This window comes from Rhea pennata, chromosome 16 (genome assembly GCF_028389875.1).
Source record: "Rhea pennata isolate bPtePen1 chromosome 16, bPtePen1.pri, whole genome shotgun sequence".
Lineage (NCBI taxonomy): Eukaryota > Metazoa > Chordata > Aves > Rheiformes > Rheidae > Rhea > Rhea pennata.
The window spans coordinates 4,252,106-4,264,216 of record NC_084678.1 but is presented as its reverse complement, the minus strand read 5'-3'; the positions used below and the strand labels follow the sequence as shown (position 1 = coordinate 4,264,216).

General features: G+C 48.7%; 1 protein-coding gene across 2 annotated transcripts in view; it reads left to right on the top strand.

Annotated features, from left to right (window-relative positions):
- Positions 1 to 12,111, top strand: part of MYH7B (myosin heavy chain 7B) — a 31,720-nt gene that overhangs the window by 6,418 nt on the left and 13,191 nt on the right. Inside the window, exons 7-19 of one of the 2 annotated variants that reach the window (XM_062589493.1) lie at positions 430 to 453; positions 2,543 to 2,635; positions 3,142 to 3,205; positions 3,327 to 3,425; positions 5,356 to 5,459; positions 6,042 to 6,180; positions 7,508 to 7,626; positions 8,433 to 8,582; positions 8,861 to 9,031; positions 9,360 to 9,539; positions 9,625 to 9,757; positions 10,273 to 10,349; positions 12,009 to 12,096. In XM_062589493.1, coding sequence (XP_062445477.1) covers positions 430 to 453; positions 2,543 to 2,635; positions 3,142 to 3,205; positions 3,327 to 3,425; positions 5,356 to 5,459; positions 6,042 to 6,180; positions 7,508 to 7,626; positions 8,433 to 8,582; positions 8,861 to 9,031; positions 9,360 to 9,539; positions 9,625 to 9,757; positions 10,273 to 10,349; positions 12,009 to 12,096 — 1,441 coding nt within the window. The remainder of the gene's footprint in view (positions 1 to 429; positions 454 to 2,542; positions 2,636 to 3,141; positions 3,206 to 3,326; positions 3,426 to 5,355; positions 5,460 to 6,041; positions 6,181 to 7,507; positions 7,627 to 8,432; positions 8,583 to 8,860; positions 9,032 to 9,359; positions 9,540 to 9,624; positions 9,758 to 10,272; positions 10,350 to 12,008; positions 12,097 to 12,111) is intronic. The other variant, XM_062589492.1, reaches the window with a different exon arrangement.

Here is a 12,111-nt window from a genome sequence, read left to right as displayed (position 1 = left end):
TCCTTTTCTACCCTTGTGCTTTTCTTGCTCTTGTTTTGATTCTTGCATTTCTTTGGTGCTGGTTATTTTTGAGCTGCCCTTGCAATTGCTTATTTCTTCTTGATACATTGAGGCTCCAGCCTGCTTTTTCCTTGTAGAAGCAAACTGGCTGCTTTAGGTATCAGACAAGCATTTCCTCGGCATTATTTTCCTTTCCTCTTCTTTGGGTTTGGATTTAACTGTTCTTGCTTTTTGGTGCATTTCTTCTTTTTCTTGAGCTAATCTATTTAACAACTTTTTGGCATATCTTAAAAAGTTTAATCCTTCCATCTTTTTTCTTGGACGGTTTTTGGCACTAAATGTTCATGTCCTGCTTTTCTGATCATGCTTCCTGTGGTTCTTGCCTGGCTTTTCTGGATTTCTAAAGACAATTTTCTTTCCTTTCTCTAGGCAACTCCTGCCACTAAAACTGGGGTAAGTGTTACAGGCTCCTGATCTTTATTGTTGAGGCAGAGTTCAGCTGCGCCACCAAGCTGTGACAGGGCAGTGGGAAATGCCCATGTGGGGCAACTCTCTTGGTTTTGGGAGTGAGAGTGGCCCCAGCATCTGGGCAGGGTTGCAGTTCTTTGCTTAGCTTTGTATTTCTCACCTTTCCGTAGGTTGAGACTTTGGGATCTCACCTCTTAGTGACTTTCCACCTTTCTGACTCCAGCTTCTCTTTTAAGGAATCATTACGCTCAATTGCTTTAATGTCTAATTAATGCAGTGTTTGCCTGTGGGGTGCCTAGCTTGAATTGCATTGCTGTTGGGGTTGGCTCCTCCAAAGGGAAGGTGAGGCCTCCACTTTGGGGTCTTTGGGAGTCCCACTCAGCCTGGAGGCTCAACAGAAGGTGGTGGCGCTGAGTGGCAAGGGCAGAGGCCTGTTTGCCATGGGCAGTGCTGCGCTCTGGCTGCAGAGATCAGGGTGCTAGTGATGCCTGGAAATCACCAGGTGCTGCACAGGCCTGAACTGACTCAGCCTACAGCACTGCAGGCAGCCAGTGCCTTTCTCAGGGGTGAGAGAAGCAGAGGTAGACTCCAGTCAGGATACTCAAATTTAGCCTCTGCTTGAGGATATCTCCATCTGGGGGGTCCAGGTGAAGATTCCTTCCTCCTGTGTGCTCCATTAGCTTCAAAGGCAGGGGCAACAACTGAGTATTTCTGGAAATCCAGGAAAGATTGAGTCCCTAACTCAGCTAAGGGCTCTGCCATTTCAGCAGCTCTGTGGTATGTCCTTGGCTCTCAGTCCTTCCATCTGAACACTGGGGATGGCCTTTAGCTAATGCCTGCAACCAGATGCATTCACTGCCCCGTTGGATGGGAAATGATCATTAATGCATGAGTCTCAGGCCACTTGGGCAAACAGTTACTAAGAGTGGGATAGCTGGGGGCTGATTCTGGGGGCTCTAGGGCAGCCCCTATGGGACCTAACAGAAAAAGCAATTTTTGATCAGACTAAATTCAAAGATAACAGCTCAAAGGATATCTAGGTAGCAAAATACAGTGTGTTATTCACAGCTGCTCCCTTGCTCTTTTGCCTGTCACATGCCTGGAGTTGTGGAGTTTGGGAGCAGTCGTGGCCCCACCTCTGAAATGACAGTGCAGCTCCCCAACATGCAGACAGGCAGGGCCCAGGTCTGATGGTCCCTACCTAGCAGGACAGCGCTATGGACTGTAAGTCAGGGCTTGGGCACTCAAAGACCCTGTCATGAAAAATCCTGCATCCCATATCTTGCAGGTGCCTGTGCTACCAAACTCTCCTCCTGTTGTCAAATCCCACTGCCCTTCATGTGGCTTGGCATGAGTCTCTTGTGTCTCTCCTACAATTCTTCTCCTGCTTTGCCTATGTTACGTAGAGACTGTCTCTTTATCTTTGAACTATGCTAGCGAAACATGAATGGAAAAACAAGTTTGGAGGAGTGGGTAGTTTGAGGGTTTGTTCAAAAGATCTCCTGTGAGTTCAGCAGATCATGCCAGCTGGGATCTGTGATGTGTTCCTGGCACACTATAGCCTTGCTGTGTACTTTGTTGCTGTAGAGAGTCATAGATGAAGGCTATTTTCTGGGTCTCTTCATTCATAATGTACTGTGATTCAAACAGTCCAAGGGCTGGGTTTAGTGGAAGAGAAAATGCCTGTCAGGGTCAGAGCCTGAAATGTTTCAGACTGCTACAGTGACAACATGCCCTTGCCTTCAGTTTCCAAATTGTGGCAGCCTAAGAAAGTGATTCAGGACTTCTTCGTGCGGAGTGTAGCCTGGATTTCAGGGACGGGGGGGGGGGGGGGGGGGGGGGACAGTTTAAGCAAGGAGAAGGCCACAGAGAACATTGCTGCAAAACTCAGCTCTGTTGATCCCAGAACCCGTCTGCATCCGCTATATGAGACAAGGAGATGCCTCAGCACCAGCAGGCTCTAAGGAGAGCAGGATGATGTGTGAAGGAGCGCCACTTTGTTTTCCTGCTGCATTAGTGACAGATCGCCTCTGGTGGGGTGGGAGCTGATGCACCCTTTGGTTTTGTTTTCCAGGGCACCCTTGAAGATCAAATCATTGAGGCAAACCCAGCTATGGAAGCTTTTGGCAATGCCAAAACCATAAGAAATGACAACTCCTCGCGTTTTGTGAGTATCTTAGCACAGCTAATGTGCAGCACTTACTTATGTAAACTGAAGACGTCATCTGTGGCATTCATGTGTTTGTGTGGTGTGGGCCCAAGGCATGTAGCAGGAGGCTAGCTTTTATACCTAGTGGGGATGAACTGTTGGGCCAGGCTTCCCCTGTTTAAGTCAGTTCAGTAAATAGTGCACTGTTCAGAATGAATCACCCCCATGTCATAATCTGTGGCTGGAGAGAAGTGGTCCTTTGCAGGACCAAATGGTGAGGGGGGCCAGTAACCACAGCCTGGAGCACTGGTGCTGGGAGGGACAGCTGTCCGGTCCCTGCCAATCCGAACCCTGAGTCTGCTCTGGGATGCTGAGCTCGTCAACCACAGGTGCCTTTGATATCCATATTGTGTCTTGGAGGAAAAGAAGAGGCTCTTGGGCCTAAATTCTCAGGTTTCTAGGAACTGTTTAGCGTTTTACCTGTCTAGACAAGCCCAGTGCTCACTTCCCTGTGAATATTTCAGGGCAAGTTCATCCGGATCCATTTTGGCCCCTCAGGGAAGCTGGCCTCTGCAGATATCGACATCTGTGAGTAAACACATGCTAGCTGCAGGAGGAAAGAATTTGATCTTGCTATTTGTGCTGATGCTAGGTCGACTCCAGGGAAGAATGAGTCCCCTTCTAAGCCTTCTGCCCTATTTGCTTCTAGATCTTCTGGAAAAATCAAGAGTGATTTTCCAGCAACCCAAAGAGCGAAGCTACCATATCTACTACCAGATCCTCTCTGGGAAGAAACCAGAGCTGCAAGGTAAGGCGACCAAAGCTGCAGCACAACCTCTACAGTGTGGCTGCTTGAAAAAAGCCAGGAAGACCTGTTGTCAGCTTGGCGGTACTGCCTTTCAGGGGCACCGAACAACTTGGCTCACCATGGAGGCACTGCCCTCAAAGATTTTGCTAGTTGCGTAGAGTTGTAGGTTTGTAGGATAATTCAGGTTGAAAGAGGCTTCAGGAGGTCATTTAGTCCAGCTTCCTTTATCCTCACAATTAAACTGAGAAGCCAAACTCGAACCTTTTCTGCGAGTGTCTGGGAGCAGAGAAGTGGTCACTCAGGGTCTGTCTGCAGGCTGTGAGTGCAATTTGCTAAGCTTCCATGCAGAGAGACTCCTTGGTATGTGGCTGGTACAGCACTAAGCTCGGCATGTGCAGGCTGGCTATTCACCTGTTTTGTGGTAGTGGATGTGTATTTCAGCCTGTCCTGATCCTTAAGCTCCTTCTGCTGCCCTAGCAAGATGACCTATTTCAAGTGAGCTTGAAAACAGCTGCACGGCTCACTCGCAGCAGTAACTCCGGCCTAGGCGTATACTGAACGTGTTCCCCGGGACAGTCTCAGCTGACCCTGGCTTTGCCCTCAGGCCACCTCTTGTGCTCTGAGCAGCCTTGCTCTCCAGGTGCCAGGTCACACACAGTGCACAGAAAACTTCTCCACACTGCAAGATGATGGCTGACACAATCCCCCAGGGTGGTCAGCCTCATGTCTGTAGGCTCTTGAGCTGGCTACTGGCTCCAAAACAATACCTTATTAGGCAGGTCTGGAGAGTGATGCGGAGCAGTAATCTTATCTGATGGTCACAAGGGAATGGATGGCAACTTCTAAATCAGTCTGCAGCCAAGCCATGTCCCAAGATAGCAAGCTGGAGGCACAGTCACAGAAAAAATGGACCTTTGAGAGGGCCTGTCTGAGCGTGCAGAAACTGCCCTGCCAGTGGATGTCTCCTGGTTGAGGTCAACATAGTGGGTGATATCCCACCAGGGGTCATGCCCAGACAGCCATATCTCCTCCATTCTGACTGAAGTTGGGCAGGAAGTGATTTTTCCATCCTATGGTTTGGTTTGAGATTCCTAAACCTCCCATTCTGCTTTGGGACAAACCTGAGGACTTTTACTCAGAGACACCAGGGGATTTTAGAAGCCAGTGAATGTAGATGACAACAGACTAAGTGCCTGGGTAGAGCTAGGCAGATGTAGGGTTTGAGCTTAAAAGATGCTGCTCAGGAGAACTCCCATCCTGCTTGGGCAAAGTGGTCATGGTCTCAACAAAGTTTCAGTTCTAAGACTCTTCCAAATAGACCCCTTTAGTATTTCCTCTCAGCCACATCCTTTTGCAAGACAGAGCTGGAACAGGCAAACTGCAACCTGCCTTTGTGCTGTTGGGGACAGGGACCAGCCGCACTAGCCAAAGCAGTCAGCCCCTAGCCCTGAAGGGGAGGATACCCATGTCCACAAGAAGGGAATGGGCAGAACATCGCATTCTCCAGGCTACTGGAGACAATGCAAGCATGGGGCATTGGAAGGAAGCACATTTAATGGGAAGCTAAAGGGGATTAAAAGGAGCTTTCATGCTTGTGTGCAGCCAGCACTGGCAGAGCCCAATGCAAGTGTCCTCTTAGGTTGGGCTCTCCTGGGGTTTTGAGGGCAATCTCCAAACATGATGTTGCAGCTACCAGCAGCCTCTCTATGGACAGTGCTGCTAGTGAGTACTGCAGAGATCTCTGCTGGCACAAGCCTTCCTTGGAGGACTGTGGGGCTACTTCTGGGTTCACAGGCAAAATCTGCACTTTGATGGCCCCAAAGGCTTTTGTTAGAGCCTTACTGTTTCATCTTTATCCAAAGTTACCTCTCTCCCCCAGCTTCTTCTCTGTCAGACTGATCTCACTCCCTGTATGTCTTCCCCACCATAGATATTCTGCTGCTCTCGCTCAACCCCTATGATTACCACTTCTGCTCTCAGGGTGTAACAACTGTGGACAACCTGGATGACGGCGAGGAACTCATGGCAACAGATGTATGTGCATTTCCTTCACACCACACAGCTAGAGATGAGGGTTTAGGGGAGGGCTTGGTCTCAGAACCACTTTCTAGGCAGATGGGAGGATGTGTTCCGGCTCTTCTGTGTCCCTCTCCAAATTAGTTGTGAGTTTTCTCTGTTTTACTGCAGTCATTCAGCAGACACTATGAGCCTGTAAGGACGAATGGAGTGTATCTGATCCCATCAACACCCCTTTCAAACAGAGAAGAGAGAACAAGCCCCCGTGTTAGGAAGGGCTTGTAGCACATGCACACTTCCCTTATTATGAAGATGAGAGATACAGTCCTTCAGCTTCAGCTCAGAAAGCCTCCTGCTTGTCGCTGCTAGCCTTGTTCTTTTGCTTTCAAATTGGCCTTTGGGGAGCCGGACCCATATTTAAAATCCCATAGAGCCGGATTCCTCAGCTAGCTGCACACAGGGTAAAGCACCCTGTCCCATTCAGCCCTCAGACCCACAGGATAGAGGGAGTCCCCTGTGGAGACAGTGAGAGCACCTACCCTCCCTTCTCATCTCAGAGGGATGACTTTGTTCTGTCTGTACTACTTTGTCTCTCCTCAGCATGCCATGGACATCTTGGGCTTCAGCAATGATGAGAAATATGGCTCCTATAAAATAGTGGGCGCTATCATGCACTTTGGCAACATGAAGTTCAAGCAGAAGCAGCGGGAAGAGCAGGCAGAGGCTGACGGCACTGAAAGTGAGTTGGTCTCCATGCTGCCAGGTTCTCCCAAACTGGGCTGGGTGTGCAAACTGCTCCTAGAACTGTCTGTGATAACATCCCTGGCGTGGTCCATGAAGGTCAGTGGCCACAATCCCAAGCAGCCACACTGTCTTACCATCTGCTTTGGTTCACAAAGGGGCTTATGCAGGAGCAGGTATTTTGGGGGACAACATCTTCTGCAAGCACTAGGTGGTCTCATCTGCCTCACACTTGCCTCAGCAATACCACAGGCTGCCACAGAGCTGTGAATATGTACTGGGTAAACACAGAGAAGCCTGGCTCTGTGCTTTACCTTGTTCAGTGTTCTCCTGCCCTTCCTCACCTCTTCTCTAGCTCTTTGTTAGACCCCTACCACAGCATGTTGTCTGCAGGATAGGAGCCAGGCCTTGATCAGGGCTAAAAGCCCTTCTTGAGTCCCAGCCTCCTGAAGAACAGTTAGAGTTGGATACAATCACTGTCTAATACATTTCGTTGTTTGTTGCTTAGGAGAATCCTGTGCAAAACATAGGTCTAAGAAAATAATCGGTCTGCAGAGAAAGCTGTTAAAAATCCAGAAAAGTCAAAACTCAGATATTTTCTACTGTTTTTGCACTGTCCCAGATGTCATGGAGCCAGCTTCAAAGACAGAGTGACTTTCCAGTATGACCCTTCCTATGGTCAGTGCACTGTGGCAGGGCAGGAGAGGGAGAGCTCTGTCCCTGTCACTTAACTGGAAGGTTAAGAAATGACTGTACGTTGCCTGAGACAGAGATCCAGCAAAAATGACTGCCTGAAACAGACCTTGTCATGTTCTTCTTCACGTAAGAGTTCCCCTTCCCTAAGAAATGTCAACACAGGATTCAGTTGCTACCTAATAATTAAAGAGGACTTTGATCTAACAGAAGGGATTCACTTACAGAAGTGATTTTCTAGCTATGGTCTGCTCTTAAGAGTCTGTGAAAGACGAATAAGAAAATCATATCTTAGGATCAGTTCAAATTCACTGTATGTGAATGCACAGTATGAAGTCCACGCTTACACTGGAGAACAGGTAGAGCTCCTAAAATCAAGAAGACTGAAAACCATTTAAGCTACAACAGATCTGCTAAGACCATCTTCTTCAAACTGTAACTTCTTATGCAGGAAGTCCAGACTTTAAAAACCATGTACAGTATCTGAGTTAGGAAATCACATTTCAGACACTGGGAGCAACTTTGGAGCAGGTGAAACAACAGTAGAGTTAGTGTTGATCAGCAGAAAAGCTGGTAATCTTTTTTTCAGGACTTCCTTGCTGGATTCCTCATGCTTTGGTACTTTTTTACAGGTGCTGACAAAGCTGCCTACCTCATGGGAATCAGCTCAGCTGATCTCATCAAAGGTTTGCTCCATCCTCGTGTGAAAGTGGGCAATGAATATGTGACCAAAGGTCAGAATGTAGAACAAGTGAGTACCCTGGGATAAGAACTGCATGCTCAGATGGCTCTGTGACTCCTCTGTGGACAGGCTCTTTGTAAAATGTTTCCTGGACAGGATGCCTGGTGCTTCAGTTCATTCTCTTAGGTTTGGGAGTTGTCCCCAGAACACCATGAGAAGACATATTGGTGGTTACTTGCCTTTAGGAGCTGGGAAAGTTGGTGGCAGAGCTGGCAGATGATGTTGGACATTAACCAACACTGGAATATCAATTCAGTATCTTTGAAATTTTGGTTGGATCGAAAGCTAGAAAAGGTTCAGTTTCTATGGGTCTGCTTCAGACACAGCCACACTCTCATGAAGAATTCAGCTCTGGACAGTAGAAATCTCACCTAAATAACTGATCTTGTCAGAGGCTCAAACATAGCAAAAGTACTTTGTGTCTTATTTCAGCCATATCATTTAGGAATCCAGACTTTGTCTGAATAGTGCAAGCCAGTCCTGAAGTAAAATTCAAGAGGAACTTAGGGGCTGGAGTCTTATCCAAAGTCATTGTAATATAGGCTTCTACCAACCACAAAGCTTCTGAAAATAGCACTTTAGACTGAATCTGTATCCTAACACCTTGGAGACTGCCTAAGTGCAGGCCAGGGGCACAAGAACATGCTTGCAAGCACGTGAAAACTAGTCTCCGTGTAAATACTGTAACTGCGAACCCTGGATTTCTCTAGCTTGCTATTTGTGTGCCAGTAGGAGCTCTTTCATGCATCCTGTAGCTTCTACGAAAGTAGAAGCATGAGTCCTATCATGACCTGCTCTGTAATTTTCTTTGACAGGTTGTTTACGCTGTGGGAGCCCTGGCTAAAGCCACCTATGATCGTATGTTCAAGTGGCTGGTGGCTCGGATCAACAAGACTCTAGACACCAAGCTGGCAAGACAGTTCTTCATTGGAGTACTGGACATTGCAGGCTTCGAGATTTTTGACGTGAGTTCTGCAGGTTCCCAGCAGTGAATAGAGGGGAATTGTAACTAGACACTTGAGTCCCTCAGTTCCTGACAGCTTTATCTCTTGCAAGAAACTACTGGCCTTGATAAGGAAAAGAGCTTATGCCTGAATTCATTTATCTGTAGTAAACATCTGCAGCTCACAAGGACTGTTCTAACACTCCTGTGGGCCAGTCTCCAGTGAGCTCCTGGCTGTCTACTCTGGAGACTCACCTCTGGAGCTCCACCTGCTGAAGCAGGTTTGTTTTGTTCTTGCAGTTCAACAGCTTTGAGCAGCTGTGCATCAATTTCACCAATGAGAAACTGCAGCAGTTCTTCAACCACCATATGTTTGTCCTGGAGCAAGAAGAGTACAAGAAAGAAGGCATCGAATGGGTCTTCATTGACTTCGGCCTGGACCTGCAGGCTTGCATCGACCTGATTGAGAAGGTAAAAATTTCTACCACTGGAGTGGAAGAAACTCACCTTTTTTGGAAAAAAAAATATACCTGTCAGGATACTGGAGAGGACCTCCTCTCCCTTGACAGTCTGAAAGACCTGCAAAGCCCCCCATGACTTGCAGGCTTGGCCAGCCCTATTCTGACTGGCTGGAGGAATGCAGTGGTCCATGCGTCCTGGGGTACACCAGAGGAACAGTGATAGCTTGCCCCATGGCAGATGTCTCATGTCATTTCCCTCACCTGGGCCAGTAGCACAGAATCCCCCATTCTGGGATGGCACCTGGCAACACTGAGCTTATACCACCTTCTCCCTGCAGCCACTGGGAATCCTGTCCATCCTTGAAGAGGAGTGCATGTTCCCAAAAGCCTCCGACATGTCATTCAAAGCCAAGCTCTATGACAACCATATTGGAAAGTCACCTAACTTCCAGAAGCCCCGACCAGATAAAAAGAGGAAATATGAGGCCCACTTTGAGCTGGTGCACTATGCTGGTGTGGTACGTCCTTTGTTAGCTCTTCTTCAGTATTCACAACTCTCTTTGCTGGTCTGTCCTTACTTTTGCCTCTCTTCTTTGGTAATAGGTGCCATACAACATCATTGGGTGGCTGGACAAGAACAAGGACCCCCTGAATGAGACAGTGGTGGCAGTCTTCCAAAAATCCCAGAACAAGCTCCTAGCCTCCCTGTATGAGAACTATGTAGGCTCTAGTTCAGGTGAGGAACAATCTCATGCCTCTTTGTGCACTGTCCCTCCTTCCCTTTTCAGCAAAGTTTCCTCATCCCCACATCTTCCTGTTGGTGCAACATTCCTGTGCCTAGCAGCCCTGGCAAAGGGAAGACCCAAACTGGTTCTTAAAAATCTCAGTGGCCTAGGGACTCTGAACTCGCAGCTGTTCATTGACCTAGTGGCCCTGGGTGGCTGGTCAGGATCAGGCTGTGCCCACATAGTGTGGTCCTGCTGGAGGTGACATGGGATATGTGAAGGAGAGCCCTGTTACTGAGAGCTCAGGGGGCAACAACGAGAGCGAGGTGCTGTGGTAGGGCTTTTTTGGCAGTCTGCTATCTCGTACCATTGCAGTATTTGCCATCTCTGTTTTAGAGAGACCAGGCACTCCGGGGGTTTCACTGATATTCCCAGTGTAGAGGAGTTTGGAGGTGCTTCTGAGTCCTCCAAATCAAGCTGATGCAGTGCAGTACTTATTTAATTAATTGATATTTCAATCCAACAGAGGAAGCTCATAAGCCAGGGACCAAGGAGAAACGTAAGAAGGCAGCTTCCTTCCAAACAGTGTCCCAGCTGCACAAGGTAAGAAACAAGCCCCTCATTCAGTGCCATGAGAGAAGCATGTTTAGAGTCTCCCAGTATCAGTCCCACTTCCCAGCCCAGACTCTGGAGTGTCTTGCTCATGAGCTCTTGGGCTCTTCAAGGACACAGGGTCTCCAGAGAGTGGTCCTGGCTAGGAGAAAGGTCTTGACATCCTCTTGTCCTTGAGCAAGGGCAAGCTCTGTCCCCATGCTGCTAGGGAAGGACATGAAGCTCCAGGCTGGGAGAGCAATGGCTCTCTTTGAGCTGGGGCTTGTGCTGCTTCCGCCCGTGTGATGCTTGCACTGCCCGGCAGCTCCTTCACCTTTGAGAGAGCGGCAGTTAAGACTTGTAGTGATGTTTAGATAATGTATTACATGAACATCACTTTAAGTCTGTGCTACTTCTCTCCTCATTCTTGTCGGCGGGAAAGACAGCCCTTGGGCAGAAGAAAATGGAGGAGGATCTTACGGGTCTCTGAGCAGGCAGCTCTTGGCTCTCCTGTTTGGGGAAGTGACCTGAGCCATTTGATAGCTCCCTGATTCCATGCTTATCACAGGAGTTATTTGTCTAATTCAGAGCTTAAGCAAATGAAAAACAGTACAGAGAGGGATCCGTGAGCCCAAAGCTGTGTCCTGCTGTGACAGCCTTATGATTAAAGGGTGATGTAAAAAGGCAGCACTTGTGTCAGGGCTACGAACAGCTCTGGTAGCCAAGGGGAGTTTCATGAGAGGAAGGTCTCTGACCCTGTCTCCTTCAGGGATGCATGTGGCTTTCTTCCTATGGACAAGTCACAGGCCTCTGCTGCAAGAAGTTGCTCCATGATGGTATGGAGCTGTAGCCAGGTGTCCGCTCCCAGAGTCAGGTCCTGGATGGGTTGAGCTTGTATGAGGAGGGGAAGGCAGTCTGGAAGGACCAAGGGTGCAGATGCCTTTTGCTTGAGCAAAAGCAGAGCCATGACTTAGCTTGAGCCCTGCCTTGAAGAAAAATCAAGCCTAGAAACAAGTGTAATATAACCCCATGCTCTGAGACCTGCTGCACCTGCAGGACCCCGTCTCCCTTCCCTCATGCAGCAGCCTTGCAGGCGTGAGTCACCTCTGGATTTGTGGCCCTTGGTGGTGCTCTGCAGGGAAGTAATTCCAGAGGCTCACTTTCATGGTTCTGCCAGGATAAACAGGGCTCCAAGCAGATGTTCGCAGAATGACCCTGCCATGAGCCAGGCCTGGCTTTGCATGGCACTTAGTCTGGGCGAATGGACAACAGCAGAGCAGTGTTCCAGGAATGTGCTCAGCCCTGTGGGTGCTGTGGCTGATTCTCCCATCCTCTGTGATAAAACTTTACCTACACATATTTGGGAGGTATCTGGCTCCTCTCTAGCACTGCCGAACCAGCATGTGCTGTTTGACATGTCTGACAGGCCAGTGCTGTCAGTGCTCCCACCTTGACAGAGCACAGTGGTCCTCCTACAAGGCTGGGCTGCCCAATTGACAGGACAGTACAGAGAGCAACCAAGCTGGAGAGAATTCCCCTTTCTTCCATGAATAGTGGTAAGGGGCTCCCAGTGTCCCCTTTCTCCCTGCTTTGGGTGAAGGGGCTGGGGAAAAGTGTTGTAGGATAGCAGAGATGTCATCTCATGCCTCATGCCCCGTGTCTGCCCTACAGGAGAATCTCAACAAGCTGATGACCAACTTGCGCTCCACTCAGCCCCACTTTGTCCGCTGCATCATCCCCAATGAGACCAAGACCCCAGGTATGCATGGACTGA